The sequence below is a fragment of the Struthio camelus genome, chromosome 12, assembly GCF_040807025.1.
Source record: "Struthio camelus isolate bStrCam1 chromosome 12, bStrCam1.hap1, whole genome shotgun sequence".
In the NCBI taxonomy this organism is placed as follows: domain Eukaryota; kingdom Metazoa; phylum Chordata; class Aves; order Struthioniformes; family Struthionidae; genus Struthio; species Struthio camelus.
In genome coordinates, this window is record NC_090953.1 from 19,951,516 (window position 1) to 19,973,633 (window position 22,118).

The window sequence follows — 22,118 nt, forward strand, 5'->3', positions numbered from 1 at the left end:
TCAAGAAAGCCACAGATTCCCTCTCCAGTGAATCCACAGATCAGATTCTTGGGACATGCTGTAAATGGTTCATCTTTCTATACCTCTTCCGCTTATTCACAGTGAGACAGTATACAGCACACACAGCACATGTTTAAAGCCTGTCCTAAAAGCCTTGGGGAGGGGGGAAAAGGGAGGGCGGTGTCAAAAAAATGCTCTGTTGAAAACCCAGTAAAGACAGTACTTTAGAATTGCCAACTGATTTCATAATCTACTGATTTCACTTCCGTGCAATATTTGCTTTTTAAAAAACAAAGGAAGGAAAAGAATCACTACCAAAAGGCCAAATGCAGATGTTTAAGACTTAATTTTTTAGAAGCTTACCTTGCAGCCTTCACATGTAATGACACCATAATGGATTCCTGATGATTTGTCTCCACAGATCTTGCATGGAATAATTTCAATTTGAGCTGCAACAGAAGCACACAACCAGTTAATTACATTTTCTTTTAAACACCTTATAAAAGCATTCCCTGATCAGCATTTGTACAGTGAAAACTAATAACCTGCTAAACATTATACTGCATTAACTATTCATTGCTGAACTGCGAGGGTCCCCTAGAGCTTTGGACTAAATTATGGCTCCTCGTTATATAATAGCTTTTGGGTTATTAAAATGGGTCATTTGAGAAGGTGTTTAAGAACTCGCAAGAAGGCTAGAATCAGCATTTCAAAGCCAAAAGAATAGGAGAGTTCACATTTTGGCCAAAGAGCTAAAAAGACACCAAAAAGGTTTCTTCCAAACTTACTCCTGCGATATAATAAAAAGGTCATTTTAAAGTTTACCCTGCCTAAAAATGCAAGCTAAATGAATGCAACACCTTAAACAGAGGGTTCACGCTCATGCCATCCAGTCCACACGACAGGCCAATATGAAAGAGATGTAAATACTATTTTACACAAGAAATCTAAGGTTCACATCTCTAAATTGTAAGCAAATTATCAGTATATATTTGTTCATTAGTTCCCACAGACTGAATGAGGGAGGAAAACACAGCTGTATTGTACTCAGCTTACAAAAAATAAAAGAGAAAACAGATTCTGGAAAATGTCATAAAGATATGCACCCTGAAAGCACCGGCCTTTTTTTTTTTTTTTTTTTTAATTGAACTTCATGGGTATATTACATGTATCTATTTAATTCAGTTTACTATGTGACAAAATTCTCTGCATGCATCTCTAAACCATAGTGTCTTCCCACGTGAATACCTGGGTTTAATAAGGACTCCCACATGCTCAGGAATATCTCTTCAACTGCTATTTGAGTATGTGGCTGCTGTCATTTTGCTAGCAAAGTCTCTTTTCAGACAGAACCAAGCAGAGGCAATGCTTTACAATACCAAAGACAGGTAGTCAACCTTTTACATGTTCCCATATGTATACTTGCATGTGCTCACACAAACACACAGAGTCTACATACGAGATAGATAACAAAAAAATGCAAAGAATGCACTCTCTCACCAATTTGTCTTAGGCCGTTTTGTTAGATCGGGTTACCTTAATTTTCCTTCCCTATCCTGATTTGGATTATTCTGAACAGGAGTACAAGTACAACTCTTGCTGTGTCTCTTACTGTGATTTATTCACAATCAGAAGTGAAGTTAATCTCCTGCGAGGAACTTAAATCCATTCACAAGATGCCCAATTGCTTCAGAGAGCTTTTATTTCATCCAGTTTATGGCTGTCCAGACTGTGACAACACACAAAATTGTATCTAATACCTTCTTATAAGGCATTAGTGTAGCTTTGGTTGTATTCTCAACAAGGTTTTCAAAAAGTCATGTCCACTCTCTCTTACAAACACTCTATTTTACATGCCATTAAACACCTAAGCAACTGCCTGTGATTAAAACAAGAGTCATCTCCTCCTGTTACTGTGTGCTCTGTTTCACTGTAGCACACCACCACAGTTCAGGATCAGGCCAACACTGTAAGACCATGAAACTTGAAATGACTGAGCAAAAACACGATTTCCAAACATTCTCCAGACCACGTCAAATGCAGCAAACAGAGCAGCCCCGAACAGTTCCCATTTGCTCCCAGGACTCTCACAGCAGTGAAAACGCTCTGCTGAAGAGAGCAGTACCCAGCAGCTAAATGACTACATTGCTGCTTTCCTGACATTTCCGTATCAGCAGTTTTCAAAGTGTTTGCGTACAGGAGGACACCACTTGCAACTGATTCCATCAGGAGGAGCTCTGCAGTCTTGATATTTAATCCCATACCTTCCCTGCAGCAACAAAACGATAGGCTGAAATTGAAGGGTCAGTTTAGGATGCTTACGGAAACAAATACTTTTTCCCTGCAGTCCTCCAAAAAGTGTTTGAATTTCACTTTGCTCTCAACTAACACATTTAACATAATAGAAGTGAAATAATAAAAGGGAAAAATAAAGTGTATGTTATTTTATTAATGTACTACCTGCATTAATTATTACTACAGCATCTAAGTACCTCCCTTGTTTATGAACAAAGCTTCAAAGCAGGTAGCATGAGCCCCACTTTACATTAATAAATTGAAGAACAGATTGAAATTCACGGAAATCCAAAACTTGTGTAATTTAAAGTCCAAATTCACACAGAAATCTTGTAGACAGATTCAGGAATACATCCATCAATTCTCAGTTATGCCTCTTCAATATACAATTATTTTTCTACTCTGCTAGGGTGAATCACCAGCCTCCTCCAACTCCTTCAACAGGTTAGCGATAAGACTCATCTGAACAGCTACATGGCAATATATTTTTCACATTTCACTTTTATGCACATAATTACTGCCTTATTATGTACAGGTATGATATAATTGGATCTTGTTTATCTACAATCTTCAGCATATTAGTTAAATCACCCATGAAGCCTGTCTCTGCAACCTTTGCTTCTTAAGCAACAGGGCATCTGCAGAGTGTTTCTGGAGGAATGTAACATGCCTTCAAAGTGATGGCCTGGAGCTAGGTTACTAATAGTCTAAAAGGTGCAATAATTAGTCCCAAATGCATTTTCCAGGGTGCGTTATTGTTATAACAAAACAGAATCTACACAGAAACAGGCTCTAGCTATGCCAGCATTTGTGGATCACTGTATATATAAGTAGTGGCACCAAATTAGGTATAATTTTAGAACTCCAGATTTCCTAGAATTTAATACATCTTCAAGGCACTTACTTTCAATTAGTGCACAGCATTTAATACTTTAACTTAACATTTCACTTTTGAGATGCATTACAGTGGGATGAAACTCAGAAGCATAAATTGCTTGGGAATGCCACAGCCAATTGTATTATAAAATAATGCATGGAGAGACATCAGATCAATTACTGCTCTATGTGGTTGCCTTTGCAAATCAGCTCATTGAAATGGAATCACTGTCGCAAGTTCATACACTTTCCATATGGCATGAAAGGACTTAAGATACTTTACATTTACTAAATGCAAATTGCCTGTACCAAGATTATGCATTTTTCTTACAAGGGTGAAAATATTTTCCCTACTTTTAACTTTGACATGCAAATATGTACTTGCTAAAACCTTGTTCTTAGGCAAACAAGACAGGTGGGAAATATTTTTACATGTCACGAATATGATTCCAGCTTGGTTTCTCACATTCCCAGAGTTACTTAAAGCTTCCTATCGTGTTCACATTAATTGTACCTGTTCTGTGCTGACATATATTTGTAGAGTATTTTTTCCAAGATTATATAAAATACTGTAATTCATGCTTTAGACTAGAATTAGACTAAATTACAGTTTACAATTTCTGTCTTCTGGGGTGGTGTTCAGGCTGATTCTGGTTCATGCATGAACAAATTATTTCTTAAATATGAATCAAATAAAAAATAAACTCTTGTGGTTGCTTAGAAACCGCTACAGATATGCAGGTGACAGATGTAGCTTGTAGTTCCAGATTAAACGCCTGAGAATCTCTCAAACCCTGAAATAACAGTGCTCCAGAATACTACTGCGGGTGTCCTATGCCAAAGGCAGCAAGGGATAGGAATAAAAGCCCAAGCAAACCTCCAAGAGTAACAAATGCAGGCTCCAGCGCAAAGATCCACCTCAAGCATTGAACAAGTCACTACAGAAATATCTCCTGTGAGAAAGAATTGACCAACAAAGGCCAGAGGTCATTATGAGCCGATGTCAAACCTGAGACAAACTAATCTCCATGGGACAGGGCATCTGACTGTTACGCACTAAGGGCTCTCCGTATTTGGGTTTTAAGAGGCAGCTGTTAAGCACTGCAATGTCTGGTAGTCTTCAAGAAACGTATCTTCTTTGTGCCTTAATGCTGTATTATCTCCATTTTACAGGAGAAAAAATGAGTGCAGAATCTTTGATTTGCTCAAAATCACACAGAACAGGAACTTGAGCCCAGGTAAAAACTCGTGTTCTGTGCACTGACCCTTTCTTCTCCCTCCATCCAGTGTGTCTTTATTTGACAGTTTTCTTCAGTAGCTCTGGCACGCTTAAATGACACGACTGTCTCCACCTAATTCCTACTGTACTTGCCTACCAGACAACAAGAAAGAGCGTAAAACGACATCTTCTGTTGGCATCCCCAACAGGAGGATCATCCCTTATTCCCTCCTACTCCAGGCTTCATTTCTTTCCCCAAATCTGGAACAGTTTCCCTGGGCTTGCCTGCCTCTGTCACCACTTCTCCCCAACCCAAACCTTCCACACAGACTCTACCTTTTTACTAATTCCCACATCATGAAATGCTGCTCTATTCCTTGTCTGGTTTGAGCGGTAGAGGAGAAAAGTAATCCAATTCTGTATTTGTAAGAAAAGGCTCTGTATGAGCTCATTACAAGCGTTAACTTTCTTCATTTCTACTTCCTTAGGCAGAGATTCTAGCCAGGACAAGGCCCAGGACAAGGCCCAGTGCAGTCAGATAAAGCAAGGGGCCATCTTTATCCCCAATTTTTACATTTAAGTAGAAATCAATTGAGCTTCCACACAGAAAAGCTTATTAGCAGTGCACCCTGATGAAAACATTTTTCAAAAGAAAAAAGGATTTTCCACAGAGGAAAAATTTTTTCTTTCTCAATAATGTGTTTGAGTGAAATGTTCATTTCTAATGAAATAATGTCTCTTGAGGTAAAAATAAATAAATATTCCCCCCCCCTCATGTTTTCATGTTGTTATTTTAAAAATGTAAGTTTACACATATTGTGTTATTTTTTTCCCATTTGCAATAGGTGAGAAACCTCCAAGTTTTGATATCCTGGGAAGGGTTCCTCAATGGAAGCAAACATTTGTCCCATTCCTGTGCTTTAGATGAGACTCACCTAGCCGACTTCAGCTATCTGAAAGTTGGGTATTTAGTAGAAGTTAATTGTCCTGTCTGCATCTCCAGTGGAAGGAGGAAGGAAGAAGGCAGACAGACGAGCAGTTCCAGAGCATGTTTCAGCTCATCCAAAGCCAAGTGAGATGAATCCCTGGGAGCAGACGCCTCCTCTTCACCGTCCAGAGAAGGAATGTAACGATACCTAAACTACAAGCCTACCTTGCAGAAGGTGAAAGTACGTGACTCCTACTGCCTGTTACTATTTCTGATTTCAGAAATTAGCACTTTGTGGAAAGAGGAGTGTGTAGAAAGTGCTCTCTTCCACTTCCGTGTTATATGCCACCACGCTGCCCTGCAGAAACCTGCACTGTTTCTATGGCGCTCCCCCCTCAGCACCCACCCTCTAGCTCTCCAGGCAATAACACCAAGGAATTCTAGCTATGCACGCTCCTTTCTTACTCAATAAAGATGGACTTAAGCATGTACTAATTAGTGGGCCAGACCGGTCTCTATTTCTTAAAACTTACATGGGCATTGAGTGTCCTACCCTGTTCCATTTGATTTTGGGGGGAAGCAGCATATCCAAAATTGCGAGCTGAACTGAAGAGTTTCCCCAAGGAAGATCTGGAACCCATACCGCAGTCTGGACAGGAACTTGGACCTTTTGTCTGCCAGGGCAGTGCCCTAAGAAGTCATCCCTTCTTTCACTCCAAGAAATGCTTAAATTCAGTTCCCTGGAGCTGACCTACCTGCCCTCCACTTCACATGGCACAGAGTATTTGGCAGCTAATGCAGAAGGGCTTTGAAAAATACGATCTGTACACAAATTGAGCTAACCTGCTTCTGAGGGGATGCAATTTGTGCCAGACATCATTGCTACTGCTGTTTGTAAGTATATTGATTAAATTAGGAGGCATACATATTCACTGACATATTCATACATATTCATTGACTCAAACAAGGGTACTGCATGTAATGTGGTATTTAAAGCAACATAACATCTGATCACAAACTGAATTAACAAGGAACAATTTTGCTATATAATATTCTAATCTTCCTGCATTTTCAGCTTCATTACCTAAATAATTTGCTCTGTCATGTACCCTAAGTAATTTGAGCTGGCTGCAAATTACTTGCTTCCAAACACCTGCAGCTTCCAAACACTGCAATTCCACGAAACTAAAAGCTAGTGGCAGCACCGCTCTACCCATTCCATTAACATGCTACTTTAAGTGACCATCTGTCCACTCATATATATTAAAATAGTTAAACCCCATGTACTTCTAAGGATGACATCTGGCTGTTAGAAGTCTGAGGCATTTTTAGAGCACACAGTAACCGTTTTGGGCAGGAGCTGATTGAGACAAGCTCCATTTAGCTATACGCTTCTCGGGCGACAGACTGTTTTATTCTATGTACAGCCCCAGCAGAATGACATTCTGGCCCTGAGCAGGCCTGCTGGCTCACACAGCAGTAGAGCTAATATCAAGTAGCTCCTGAGAAGAACTAACAAAGGCTGGTACCCTATGGATTGGCATCTCAGGATTGGATTTTCTGGTGTCTTTCCCAGCAGCTGGGACATTTGTGGCATCTTCGGTCTCCTTTATAGTGTCTCACATCTATAGCTGTGCTCAAGCTGAGCAATAACCCTCAGCGGAATATTAGTTGGATATCTTTCTGGGTATCTTTTTTCAATTTTCGTGAAACCTGTAGGAACACATCTCTGCGATTGCTAATGCTCTTGAGCTTGGCTGGAACTCACCAACATGTTCCAAAACTGCTTTGGAAATGAGGAGGATTGGGGTGACGGGCAGAAAACCAGACAAACACAAACAACCTCTCCAAGCCTTGTTTCCTTAGGAAATCGCACTAATAATAAAATAAAATAAATCCTAAGGTTATGCTGATACAAATCCTTTGAAGTCCATGGGTGTGATGGGTGGAGTAGAAATGAACATGTCCAACAAAGCATTAATTAAAACGAAAGTATGAACAACAGCTCACCCACACCAGGTAGAAATGCTGCAATGCCAGGACTGGATCTTTGGGCCTGAACACAACTGGATCCCTCTTCCTAGGTTGTGTACAGCTGTCTGTATCGTTAATGCGTTCAACTTCAAAAACTATTGAATTAGATGCATGAGAAACAGTACGGAACAACTCGAGCCCTTGCAAGGCTTGCAAAACTAACTTTCAGAAATAAAACTAAATCCTGGCAACCTCTGGCACTGATTTGGGCATGTCGAAGGAAACAGTGCTATGGGAGCTCATATTCTCATGCTGGGATCACTGACGTTTATGTTTGTTGTTCTACTTTAAACCAGAAAATGTGTTTACATAAATTTTAATTTAAAGAACGTAAACTTTGCTATTACATTAAGCTTTTGCTCCAACAAAGACATTTGAAGTCGTAATGAAAGATGGCCATAGGGAGAATGGTTTGGATTCTCTAATATGCACAACTATTTCTGTGAAGCAAGTTGTTGTGGTGAGGTCTCTGTGGCTATTTTTTCATGTTGTATTCAAAAGAAAAATTGCTGACGAGCTTTAATAGACCATCATAATACTCTTAAACCTTACACAGAAAAATTAAAACAAAAAGAAATCCCAACACAAACAATCTAGGACTTCTGCAATCATTTAGGAGCATAAAGAGGCTAAGAACTGATATAGGGTTTTCTGAGGAACTCAGAGAGAGGATGTTTTCTCCCTCTCTCTCACGTGTGCAAATCCAAGTGATTTTTATTTTACTTCTATATTATGTTTTTGTATCTCTCCACTGTCTTGCATTTATCTGTCCAGATATATTCTATCTCTTTCTTTTTTGACCCAACAATGCAATTTGGTATCTCAACATCACGAAGCAGCAGAAAGACATACTTTTTTCTCCTGTACTTTTGAGGAAAAAAAGAGTATCATTCTAATTTGCAGTTGAAAACCTGATGCTCTGCCTTGCTGAAGGAATGACAGGCAAAGACAATTCTAGCTTGGGACTATGGTCATATCATGGAACCACACCACAGACCAAAATATAATATCAAACAACTGAACTACAAGACGAGGCTTAAAATAAACAGGACTGCCACATCCAGACAGGCTCTCTTGTCCAAGAGCACGGAAAGCTCGTTCTCTGGAAAATCTCTCGTCACTTCAGAAGGCGTACAACAAAAAACCGCCCAGTTCGGCAAATCTAAGGAGTTCTGAAAGCTCCAGCTTTGTTGCTGCTTTAATGAACTTAAATTAAGAACAGATCATTTAGATGGTTGAAATATACACTAAAATATGTACAGTGTAGCAACTTAGATAACAATATTAACGCCTTGGAGGATAAGATAATATCATGGAAAAGCTAAGCACCAACTTTGATTACAAATTCCATCTCTTTACAGCGGGGGAGAAGATTCATCCACCAGTCACAACACATAATACAAACATCACTGTGCACCGTAACAGGATATATTAACCAAAATTAACAGCAGAGAGCAAGCACAGAAGAAGAACGAAGGGATAAGTGTTTCTGTGCAATGTGCTCTCCATTTTAAAACCAAAGCATTTTAAGACTGTTATGATTATTTCAATATGGCCATAAAAGACTTCCAAATTTAATAAAACACCAGTTTTGTCCCATAATATTGCGACTTCTCACATTAAACAGAGCTGAGTTTCTTTCTCTGTGCCTCAGCTGCTTATGAATCAAACATTTAACCATTTCATTCCCCTCTTGTTCTTTGACTGAAAATTATCATCAGATGTATTGGCAATGATGAACACAACTTGGAGTATCATTAATTTAAAGACTAGGCTAAATTTAATCCCTGTTAAATAAAGCAACTCAGAAAATAGGTTTTCACAACAAAAGAAAACACACTGATGTTGAATGAAGTGATTCGCCTTAAAGAAATATAACACAGTTTCTAATAAAAGGTTTGGGCTGCATGTCAAAAACCAGATATTATAATCAGAATTTGCGTGCCGATTTGCTATGGGAACACGGACACTAGTGTGCGTCTCATTTTCTCTATCTATGTAATCAGGATAATCGTTCTTTGTCTCTGCCTCTACTACAGCTATCTTAGGTGACTGGTACTTACGGCTAAGTCTTGCACTTTGGTCTTGTGACCCAAGAAACTAGCCCATATCTCTGACCTAAGGACAGCGAATACACCCCCAAACCAACCCTGCTCCTTCCTACTTCTCAAGCGGTTTGCACTGTGCAGATCAAAGGTGCCCCAAAACTGCCCACTAGGAGGGCTAGTTGTCTGAATTCCACCATTTTGTTCCAGCTTCATTTTTTTACTTCTAGGAGCAAAGCTTACAGATTTAGTTCCATAGCTACAATACTGCTCTTGACAGAAACAGACAAATTACAAATTTTAGAAGAAACACAGGTGTGAGCTATTACCACAGGTACTGGCCACACTGACTGCTTTTTCTGTCTCGCTTCGCTACATGGTGTATTCAGCAAGCAGCTGGCTAACGCTGCTCGTTCAGCCCCTGCTGTGTGATTTTACAGGAATCTAGAGCGCGCTAGATTTTTGTCATCCCTAATTTCTTCCTACGATGACCACTAACCTTGGGCATTTGTGAAGGGGAACACATGCAGCAGGGACATAAGCACGGTTCTATTATCGTATGATCTATACCATGCTGCTCTGCTGCTACAGCAGACCAATCCATATCGTCTGTCAAAAAAAGAAAGAAGAAAAGAAAGAAAAAAGGAGTGAGTTGGGAGGCCAACATGCATGTGCACCATGAGGCAGTGAAAGTGCCCTTATACACTTAGTCATGCTGGGGTTTCTTGCAGTCTCTGCAACTTATTTTTTTCTCTTACATTGGAAACAGCAAAATCTACACCGATTTCTATTTCATGGTGCTTGTGTGTTGGTCTTTCCTTTCCTATTAATAATGGAGAGGAAAACAAAGCGAAGCTTGCATGAGAACATAATTCAGAGTAAATTTGCTGGAACTATTTGGCCAATAATAATTGTATTCTCTCCTCCCTACTTGAAAGGCACCCCCCCAAATCCAAACCAGCCCCCCAACCCTGCACTGAAAACCTTAAATGTATTTATATTTCTGTCCAACTTCCCATTTCTCTGGGAGAAATTAATGCATATCAGATTTTAATAAAGAATGTCTTTTAACAATGCTGAGTTTTAGAGAGCAAATCCAAATTACCTGGCATTTGCTTCCATGGATTAATGTATACAGGCCACATTTCATATAACATTTCCTGCTATGAAGTGTCAGAACTGGCATTTTGAAGACTGGAATTTGTTAACTCCAACACTGTCCTACTAGTTTCTTTTCCTTAATTAAATGTACTTGTTCATGGGGGCATCTCTGCATTTTTGCTTATTTGCTTGCAGTGGGAAAAGAAGAAGAAATTACCAAACACTTGGCAATTTTAGGCAACAGTTCAGCAACTCAGCTAGAAGTATCACATACCAGCATAACACCCTTTAACTATTTTTCATTGGGTGAACACAGTTTTAAATTATCAATACGTTGAAAGTAATTATTTTAGTCCCTGTTAAAAAGGTGTGTCGTTAACACTGTATGCAGGATTATGAGATTAAATCAGTTGCTAGCTAAATTAACATTAGCTTTGATTAAGGAAGGGTCTTTTACAAGCTTTTTGGAATAGCAGTAAAAAGGTACATAAAGATTCTTAGACTTTCAAACAATACAAAACTGAGTCATGCAATTTTGTTAAAGAAGCCATGTACATTTGTGCTATCCATTTGCAAAATTACATCTCAGTTCAACGGTCTCATTAGTATCTCTGCTAGCACAAATCAAATGACACCAACAGTTACTTGATTAAAAAGCACCTGGGAAAGCTAATCACATTGCAACACAGTGTCAAAATTATTAATAATTTCAACTAAATTCATTAACAAGGTGACAGGCTCCTGAATTGTTAGAGGGACATTAGGTCAACGAGACTAAAATATGAGCTAACTGTGGATAATGCTGCAACTTCATTCTCCTCATATGCCTGCAGCTCTCAGATCAATGGCTCATAGTTCCTGAATAACGCTGTTCTGAAGGCTGTTGCTGATTAGCAACTCATCACCTCCATATTTTCTCTATCACAAAGTGCATAAATTACTATTTGACCAAGTCATGTTCCCGTGTAATAGCTATTTCCCCAGAGACAGCAAAAATCAGATGGAAAAAGGAATATGGAAAGAATCCGGTGCATAAAGCAAAGCAGAAGGGAACCCCATAAGGTGATAGCGTCTCTTTGAACAAAGCGTTTTGTCGTGATTCAGCTTTGTCTTGCAGTTTTGCCAGACTGCACAAATTTTAATAGGGTTTTAGCCTCTGCAGAAATAGTAGGATGTATCACTGTATGTACTGAGAGATGGTACTTGGTATGATTAAGGAAAAAGCCAGACAAAATGGCTGGTGCAGAAGCCACTTCCTTACAAGCGAGCTTACGCTTTGAAGAAAGAAAAGCTGCTCAAAAACTGCATTCACTTCTAGAAGAAAAATTAGCAGAAAAACTGTTTCACCCAGACTAGAAACTTTATCATTCTGAAGTGACTACATCTGCATTTTTTAAATATTTTCTTTTGCTTTTTGGCTGTACATGAACTTGATGTCATTAAAAAAGCTTCCTTTGATGCTGTACGCCAAGCGGAATCATTAGTTTCTTTCTCACAAAGGTACGCTCTAGATGTCTAGTTTGAATTTTCATTTTCAGGTGATTCATTTAAGAGGTGAACAATAATAACCAAAACCAACTTCAGAACTCTGAACAGTGAGAAACCTTTCAGCTCCTCTTGCTCATTTTTAACTCACTCCAACACCCCCTTGCTGGCAATACTGAGAATTTATTCTGCGAACTGAATTCTCATTCTGAGAATTCCTTTTGTGATACATGGCTATTAAAAGTACATCTATTCAAGACAGAAGGAGAATCCCTCAAACCTCACAAAGAGGTTTCTTCTGAAGCCTGTGTACCACATCTTTCTAGTTGACTCAGGGACACTCGTCTATCCAGTGATGTTTTCCATCACTACTGCTCCTACTGTACCTGCGTTGTTCTGCCTTTTCACAGCTCCTCGGTGAGCTTTCCTTAGAGCATTAGTGAAAATGAGGGAGACCCTACTTCAGAGGTAGCCACATCCTGAGCTAATACAACCTCAGCTACCCACCTAGGCTTTGAATGGTAGAAGAGCACAAAATATGTTGATTATACCTACACTTTCTCCATTTAAAAGCAGTAGAAAATTTCACTGAAATCCCAAACTAATCAGTGCTGCATAGCTGATGCATGTTTCCTAATACATATCGCGGACAGTAGAAAGTACAAACATCGTCAAGGGTTCATAGCTTTTTTTCTGACCAGCTTGATTACAGACTACGTTTCCTTTCAGTTAGTAACAGGACATAACCCAGCTCCTCCGGGCAGGGTCGAATCTCTACTGAACGAGTAACTATGTTTTCCTCTCTAAGAAAGATGCTCCCTTCAGTTAGTGCCCCATCTCAGTGGCCGCCGTATTGATCAGGAGTGCATGTATGTGGGATCAAGACGCAGGGCCCATCAGTGCTACAGGCACTACCTAGGACAAGACTCCTGGACAGTGGAAAATGGATGCGCTAACTTTGCCATCACTCTTCCCTACACCCTTTGAACATCTAATTAGACCTCTCTGAGGAGGAGACTTGTGCACCAGTTCCCACTGGGCATTCACACAGGAGAGTCGGGAGAGGTTGCATGCACTTTAACCAGCCCCTGCTATCTTATGGTCTATAAAAAACAGACATCTGCACATACCACACTAAAGTGTTGCCTTGCATGCTTCTCAGTACTGATTTGTTTTACTTAGCCTTAGCTCTCGTACCAGCCCATCCCATCAACTAGAGTGAGCTTTCCAAGGCACTTCCGTTGCCCTTTAAACTGAGCTCCTCTCCCTACTCTTTATATACCCCTTAGCACAACCAGTCACTGCATCACTCCAGTTTCTTGGCGATATAACTGTTTTTCTTAGGTCAGTAGTACTTTATGGACTTGCATAAGGTTATACGATGGTTCTTCATTGTGTTCAGCAGGGGCCCAGGATGGCCACATGCCGTGGCAGGCAGGGAGGCTGCTGGAAAGGCAAGGTGCCTGCCCTGAGCAGCCCCACGCTCTTCCCACCTGCAGGCCTTCTTCTGCGGAAGCACATAGGGGCAAGACACCACGACCCGTCCACAAAAACTGCAACCGCATGGACAACATACCCAGTGATATCAGCAGAGATGGAAATTTTACAGGCTGTGGCTTACAACAAAATAAAAATCACCATCTGTCTACTGAGCACTCTCAAAAACATACTATTTTCCCTCCAGAGAGGAAGCTTATTTTCCAAGGCTTTCTTCAAACCACGCATCCACAGTACCATTCACCAACAACCATGCTCATGCCATACCCCTGAACTCAGGAATGTTTCTGTAGTTCTTCATATCCTCATAACGGCTGTATATGCTATGTGCAATGTTTGAAAACCATCTTCATTTTCTGACAATGACCACGAATGAAAAAACATAGCTGCTCACAAAAACTTCTTAGAAAATTACAAGCTTCTGGGGGAAAAAAAAAGGGTCTAGTGAAAGATCTTCCTTTGCCATAATTAGATTAGGTGTTATGACCGCCATTACAACTTTTCTTTTTTCTATTCATTTCACAGCATTTAATTTCATGCCTCTCAATGACAAAACCAATTGAAAAGTAACAGATAAAGCAAGTTAGCTTCCTATTTCAAATAGACAGATTTTTATGCAGAATATTTGTTAAACAGCATCTGAAAATACTTTGAAAGCTTTTAAAGTGTAAAACTAATATATGTAAGGTCATACTCTATGACAGCAGATACGTGACTGAAACTCACTGTTACCAGCTGTATTACCATGCTCTTCACACAGGATACTTGCATTATGTACACTACGGAAGCTTAAAGTTAAGCTTCACATATTTAAACACTAACAAAGTCTACTTAATGGCAGTCTTCAAAATGACAGTGGCCTCCTAATCTGTAGGAGATAAAGAAGTGCCAAGATTAATGATTACATAAGTGCATCCCAGAGCCCAGAAATAATAATCAGCTCTGCTGTTGTTATTTGTGTACAAAGGCTATTAGAGTCATCTGACATTCCAAAATCCAATTTAAAGTTGTTAAACCCCTTTCATGTACTTATTTGAGGTTGGAAAAACTAGAGGTTAGACAAGGGAAAGCAATGGTTTGATTTACTAATTCTTTTCCCTTCAATAATTTTTCTTTAAGCCAAATCTCACTTTAACAAATGCAAAAAATTAAGCTTTGAAACAACGCCTGGAGTAACCAATATTACAGTTGAAAGAATAATGCCAATAAAACCCTAACATGCTTAGATAGCAAATTTAAAAATAATTACTACAAACAAAACAAGTAACTATCCTATAGGAACAGACTCCACTGAATTGTGGCTTTCAGTGACCTCAGTTGTGCAATGCTGAAAACACTGTTTGTCTTTAGCAAATCAGCAAGGCGGGAAACCAAAGGTGCTCAGACCTCAAACCAGCACCGTGAGGTAGTAACAGGCTCGTTCAGAGTTGCCTCTCCCTGTTCCCATACACACCATGCTGCTTGCAAGAGGCCAGACCATCCTTCTCAAAACTAGGCAAATGGAAAGGTCTGACTGCAGCAATATTACACAGTTACCATCAACCCTTTTCACATAAAAATCCTTTAAAATACGGAACAACCCTCTTTGTTTCTGACTGATGTAAGTCTGAAAACTAAGTTTAGAAAAAAATGAAAAAATTGGTCCTCCACTAGTTCCTACATTGCTCCTCTGCTTCCGCAGGTGACCCATGGAACGTGGCAGGACTGCAGGTGGGTCCGTCCGTCCGTCCGTCCGTGCCTCTCTCCTACCAGCTAGCCCTGCCTTCCCCTGCCGGCGCCGGCTGCCTGAGGGGGCCAGCGAGGCAGGCGCGCGCTGTCACCAGCCGCGCGTGCCACGGGGAACGGGCACGCTGCACATCATGCTTCCTCTCAGGGGAGCTGGCAATTACAAGCCAATTTGTATCACAAATTGCCGCAGCCCTGAATGCACAATTCCCCTCCGACTTCAAAGTGCCAGGGAAAGGACAAAGCGAGCGCAGGCTCTCAGGCGGCGGGGAGCGAGCGGGCCAGGCTGCAGCCCGCTGCCACGCCGCGGTCTTGCTAGCGATGCCACAGGCCTCGTGCTGCGAGGGCAGCTCCGCGGCCCGCTGCCCCTCGCCGCGGCAGGAACAGCCCGGCAGCAAGCAGTCTCGCAGGCAGCAGGCCCTGCTCCCTCATCTGTAGGGCAACTCCTTCCCTTGTGTCAAGAGAGAAGTGAGGTGGCAGCTGGGATTCATGCTGAAGATGTTAATCGAGGGAATACATACAAAGGAAGAAAAAGAGGCTGATGCTCCGGTCCTAACTTGTGTAGTGGCAGATCTGAGGCAGGCTTCCTCCTCCTCCGGTGTGACACCATTAGGATAATGGCCTCGCTTTCTTTTATAGCAAAACAGAGCCATTACAGACTAAGTGCAAAAGTTTTGCCTTTATGGCTGTGAAGAGATTTTCTAGTGTTCCCTAAGGTAAAGTCAATTAAGTGATAACTGCATCTATGCAAAGAGTATTCAAAATGCTAATATCCCCACCCTGATAAGTCTTCAACGTTGCCTGCCTATTTATCTCCAACTCTTAGAAATTATTGCCATGAATGCTCCAGCGCCTTCACCCCTTATCTCTGCAATCCTGCTTCTTCCTAACAGAAAGCACAAAGCATAATAGCTCCCTTACTCTGACCTCAGCGTGGAGTAAATGACACAGGCAAGGAAGCATCAGCTGGTCTGCTGCAGCCTACGGGCTGCTACGTTTCGGTGCTTTCAAAGTTCTTTCAGCTTTTCAGCTAACCGAGGCAGGTAAGAACACCTGATATGCCATCAGAGGCTCACCTTGAAAGAGCAACAGATCGTATCATGAGTTAGTATCTAATATGATTTCGCACCTAGGGAAAATAAAAGCATTCACGTGTACTGTTGTGCCAGTTGGGTATCAGAGTTTTAAAGTTATTGAGTTTGCTATCTTTTCAACATAGACAATACAATATCGTTCTCAGGCACAAGGCTCTAAGACTGTATTCTCACCTCAACGTGTGATGTTTCAGGCTATGTTAAGTCTCCTGGCCACGCGTTAAATAAGTTTCCATGGTTTTGGTAAAAAATAAACAAACAAAAAACACAAAAGCTGAAAACCTAGTACCGAAAAACAAAGGAACTTTAGGATAGGCTTACTCATAGTACCCGTCAATATGAACGTGTTAACACTTTATTAGCTTCTTTTATAAAAATCACAAACTCACAAAATGGCCACTTAACAAAACCTAACAGGGAATACTGGCAGTCTTTTTTAAAAAAGTCTGAAAGTACAAATAAGGAAAAGATAACCCTATACCTCGCAGAAATGGGTAGAATATATGTGCTGGGTAGAATATAAACTCCATGAGTATGAACAGGGAATTACAGAATAAAATGATTATGAGTTAACTGTTACTAAATGCATCAGATAGATAGATTTTAAAAATTGCTTCGCTTGGTTAACACTAGACTCTCAAGGCTAAATGACACAAAAAGGTAGAAACAGGCAAGTACTGAATGCATTTGATTTGTATTTCCTAAAACCAAGGACACTTGACAAAAGTTAGAATAACAGAAATAGTACCTGTATTATTGTTACTACTTTTATCCAAAGATAATCAAAAAGATTTAGTGAGCTACGCTTCATCCCTCTGTCAGGACAAGAAAACAATTGAGGTGAATGAAGCCACACAGTAATTTACTCATAAGGAAGAACAGAAGCTCTCAACCCTTTCAACGCAGTCTTTACCCATTGCTCTTGTTGATGTTGCTTTTCATGCTCACAAACTAGAAGACAGACAAGAACAAACACCAGAAAACTTAAAATCTTTACTTCTTTTTAACAGGGTGCTATTTTAAAAGGCTTATACCCAGACAATTACCATACTGTCCTTGATAAAGGACCAAAATGTTCAACAAGAGCTTCCGCATTCCTACTCCCAACAGAAAACCTGCAGCAAAACTGTGATTATCCAAAGCTATCGGGGACAAGCGGCACCCGGAGGTAACCAGGGGAGCCAGCCCCTGGAGCAGTGCAAGTGAAACCAAAGGAAACAAACTTAACAAAGAAGGATTGTTGGCTCAGTTCAGGCCTGAAGTTTCTCTATTCCTGAATGGAGCATTCATAAGTAAAAAAAGCTTCTCTAACCAAGCATTCTGAATTATTGCAGAAACCATTTGACAAAGTGAAGAATTATTGTTCATTTTGGTACTTGACTCTCCAGAGAGAGAGAGACAGCTGCTGTTCTTACTTGAGGAACTTAAGAAGTAGTTGGACAGCTGTAACTACGCTCCTGGTAGCGTCTCCATGGATAACACACACACAGTTTCTTCCCGAATCTTTGTTTCTCCAAGTATCATTCAGAAAATATTGTCATAAAGAATTCCAAAATAAATAAAAACAGATATATGACAAGCCTTAACATCTGGGCAAAATCCATGCAGAAGAAATGTATGTTTGTCAGTGCTTTGCACAGAAAGTGTAAGTTTTTATTTATGTTATTGCAGCATAAGTTAGTGCCAATTAAGTAGTAGAGTCACTTTGGATTTAGTGCAGAACCTGGCCCAGGGCACTGGCACACAGAATAGAAATAAATACTAATCATGCTTGCTCACACTGAGAGGATTAGATAACTACAGACGTAGGAAATTAAAACCACAACAAGATGACCCCACGTTCATGATTTCCCTGTTGTACCAGATCAGACTATATTGACAGTGTAAATTGAAATCCTCAGATAAAAAGAACAGTTTTGCGCTTTATTTCTCTCCACTTGCCCATGAATGGAGCTGGCTCTCTCTGCCAATGCCAAGGCTTAATATTCTAAACACAGTATCGCCTTTAACAATCCCAGGAATAGAAACAATCTGCTGAGCCAGATCCTCAAGGGGTGGAAATCAACGTTGCTACACTGACTTCAGTGGAAGCACGTTGATCTACACCAGCTAAAGCTTTGGGCCCTAGTGGGCAATTAGGTTTCTATTATATGCTAATTTAAATAATGTATCACAGAACATTTGCTGTACAATAAAGCAAGGCTACATTCTTCTGCGGAGAACGACAGGCATTTGCTGTGGCATGGTGAGAGTTATGTAGACTGGTTTCAAAGAGCAGGATGAAGTTTCGGTATAAACTACTGCTCATAACAACATTTTTAAACCTGCAATTACTCATACTGTACTACTTTAGGAAGCCTGTAATTATTTTGTAAGTCCTTACCAATGTCTAGCCTATTTTATAATTGCTAACACTTCCTCCTTCAAAGAAATTAGCAACTAGGGTAAAATCTGTTTTTTGTTAGGTTCCTACTATACAGAGTGGCTGTGTTGTTCTGTTACAATCTGTATTCTGTGGAGGAGGAGAAATCAAACTGATGTATGTCCAAATCTCGAGCCTTTGAGTAAGGCCTGAACAACAAATGAATATAAAGAAACAAAACACTTTCTTCAGAGGCTTCTGAGATGACTGTGTTTGAACAGGGATTGTGGCTGCAGCTGACACAGGCCAGAGCTCTTTTTCTCAACAGAAGTATATGGCATTGGGGACTATCTCTAGCACCTTGTCACCCTCTCAGTGAGGCCTCGTGCTCCAGCCAGAAGATGAAAAAGCAGAAAAGAAAAGTGTGTGTGCGTGGGAGGGGCAGGACGGAGACACAGGGTTCAGTCACAAAGACAGCAAAAGCCAGTTTCAGGGTCTTGGCTGTTTTAGCGGGTCAGAAGGCAGCTCAGGTGGAAAGATGCAACCAGTGCATAACAAACTAACAAGCAGGTATTAAAAAATAATGCTTTGTTCTCTTCTGTAGCAATCTCTTATATAAGAAAAATGCTTCTCTCATTTTCCTTCCCAATGTCATTGTGATCCTTCTTAGTCATCAACAACCAAGTTATTAGCATGCCAAGATCCCTGCCTTAGTTTTCTGACCTTCTCATTTAGTCAGGGGGAAGGCAGTGTCCCTCCCCTGCAGGTTCTCCCAGCTTGAGTCAAGCAGCAGGATTTGATATGGGCTCAGTTTTGAAAACTGAAAGCATACCTCAACACAGCAATTCAGACACTCTGAGCACCACTTCAGAGAGAGACACTGACACTCGTAACAGTGCTCTTTCCTGCTTGCATATATATCGCTTCAGAAATGGTTTAATTTCAACCAGAAAAGGCTTACATAGAGTTAAACATTTTTAACAATAGCAGCCACGGAAGAAAAACACGCAGGCAACCCCTAAACTGTCAGCATGAGAAGAGCTCTAAGCTTCCAGAGACTTCCCTGAGTGCCATACTTCGCTTTCCCTTCACCATGCTTTGGGAAGGCTCTACAGACATGGTAAGAGTTCAAAGAATGCAATCTGCGCTCAAAAGAAAGAAGAAACTAGAACCCAACTTGGTTAAGATTTTGCTTACTTTCCCATGAGGGAAAGGAAAGAGTGCCCTACTCTTCCACACTAGCTCCACAAGCATTCGAAGCCAGCAAAAATTTCCCTGCCATTGAAAGGGGCTGTGCCACCCTTCCTCCCCCTGCTCCCGGGGCCTGTGCTGCCGCATGCAGCCAGCCAAAGGAGGGAAGCACTCCGGCTGAAACCGTGTTCTTCGGTGGATTAACTTTAACCTGAATCGAGCTTCCTTATTTAATTCCCCACGTGACTGCAGAGATGCTGCTTATGCTCACACAAGGGAGGGGTGCTTTTGTTGGCGGTGCCAGTTTATGGAAAGTTAAAATAGTCATCGAACTAAACTGCTATTCTGATAAATCAAAAACTGGAGAAATGAGATAGCAGAGAGGAGGAGAAGGAACACTCGTCGGCTTTCCAAGAAACAAAATAGTCTATGCATAAGACATTAGTTTCTACGTCCAGTATTGCTGTGAATCTTTGGGTAAGTCACTTATTTGATGTGTCAATTCCTCGGCTATAAAATGAAGCAAACGCTTTCTTACATCACCAAAGTGTTGTAAGTTGAAAATTAATGACTGAGGTACTTGGATACTCTGGTGACGGAGGCCAAGCCAGTATGTAGCTAGGAGAGAGGTGTGATTAGTGACAGGGAGGGGCTAAGGAATCAACGTATTATTTTTGGTGGACTATTTCCTTAGAGGATAAACGAGAGTAGCTGCTACTTACTTGATTGCAAGGAACTGAAAGAGCTCTCTGCAGCTCCCTCGTAGGTGGACAGCTGAACAATTAAAGAGCTATGACCTAATTTTAGTCGGAAACTTTATGTCACAAGGAATTTACAGGGAGGTGTCTTCTATATATGCAAAAATAATTGCCCTGTGGAAGGATATTCAACCAATACATTAATTGAGCTCCACAAAATGTAGGGATAAACTGTATTCCAGTCCCCTTCCTCATATTCCCAGCCTCAGAATTTCTGACCTTAAGAGGTACTCAGCATACAGATGCACAACACAAAATATCCCACCTGTCTGCTGAATCAGATTGGAAGAAGTTCCCTGAACAGACTGCTTCCAGCATCAGCATGATGCGGTCAGTTTAAGGGAAAGTTTAGGCCCACAGAAACATAAGGTTGGCAGGTTAACGTTTTACTCGGACCTTACCTTCTGCATGACACAAGTGATGAACTTCCATCCGGCGGGTTCTGGATGAAGCCTGAAAGTACCAGTGATGCCAGGAAGCAACTCTTTTTGAAGTACCAAGTATCACTATTATGCGCCATCCATCAAGTACCACTATTATAGAGCCATCAAGTGATGGAAGACCCACCCCCAATCCTAAAAAAAGTTGTTTAGGTGGCTTGTTCTTCTCACAGTAAAAAACTGTCCTTTCCTTCTAGTCTGCACTTACCTAGCTTCTACCAGAGGAAGAGGAGAAACATTTCTTCCTCTCACTCTAATACAGGATTTAGAAGATCTGACTTCAAGTCTGCGCTGACACAAGCATCCTGTGTGAGAGCCAGGGCAAGTTACCTAACTATCACAGACTTGTGACTTGTGCGTGTCTAACTTCTGTCAAGATGTGTTTCTCACTGAAAACATCAGGAGTTAGCTGACTAAGTAGCTCTGTGGATCTGGGCCCATGCCCTTCCATAATGCAGTTTATATGCGCAGAGTGTTAGGAGTGGACATCAGGCTTTCTGTCAGTGAGAGGCCATTAAATACTGCATAGTGCTGGGATACACCAATAGGAATAGAAGCCATATAAATACTTTAACAGGTAAATAGTACTTCAAGTCTTATTGAGCTTATTCTGTCTCAAGAGCTATTTATGTCCTTGTGAGATTAGAGAGCATACATTAAAAAACAAACATGGAAAAAACACGGAAAAAACAAACAAGGAAAATAGGAATCCACTGAAGAAAGCTCTGAAGTTGGAATATCAACCTCATAATTTTAGCTCCTAACTTATGATTTTGGAACCTCAGGCTGACCGCTCTAAAACTCCCTGGAAAGAGGTCACACTGAAACCACCCTTCCTCTCCTCTGAGGCAGAGGATCACTCCTAAATAATCACTCCTTAAGATGCTATGTCAATGGGTTAAAAAAACATCATTAGAAAATTGAAAACCTGCACTGGCTGGATTTGCAGCGAGGGCCACTGAAATACACAGCAGGCAGAAACCTCTGCAGCCCCTCTGGCAGTTGGCAATAAAAACTCCCAGGAACGCCCCAGCAGCGCGGGCCTCCCGAAGCAGACCCTCACCGCTC

The 22,118-nt window shown here is 40.9% G+C and overlaps 1 protein-coding gene across 6 annotated transcripts in view; it reads right to left on the reverse strand.

Annotated features, from left to right (window-relative positions):
• RORA (RAR related orphan receptor A) overlaps positions 1-22,118 on the reverse strand; it is a 397,725-nt gene that overhangs the window by 25,122 nt on the left and 350,485 nt on the right. For all 6 annotated transcript variants that reach the window (XM_068958202.1, XM_068958205.1, XM_068958207.1 and 3 more), the window contains one exon: positions 364-449. In XM_068958202.1, the coding sequence (XP_068814303.1) occupies positions 364-449 (86 nt within the window). The remainder of the gene's footprint in view (positions 1-363; positions 450-22,118) is intronic.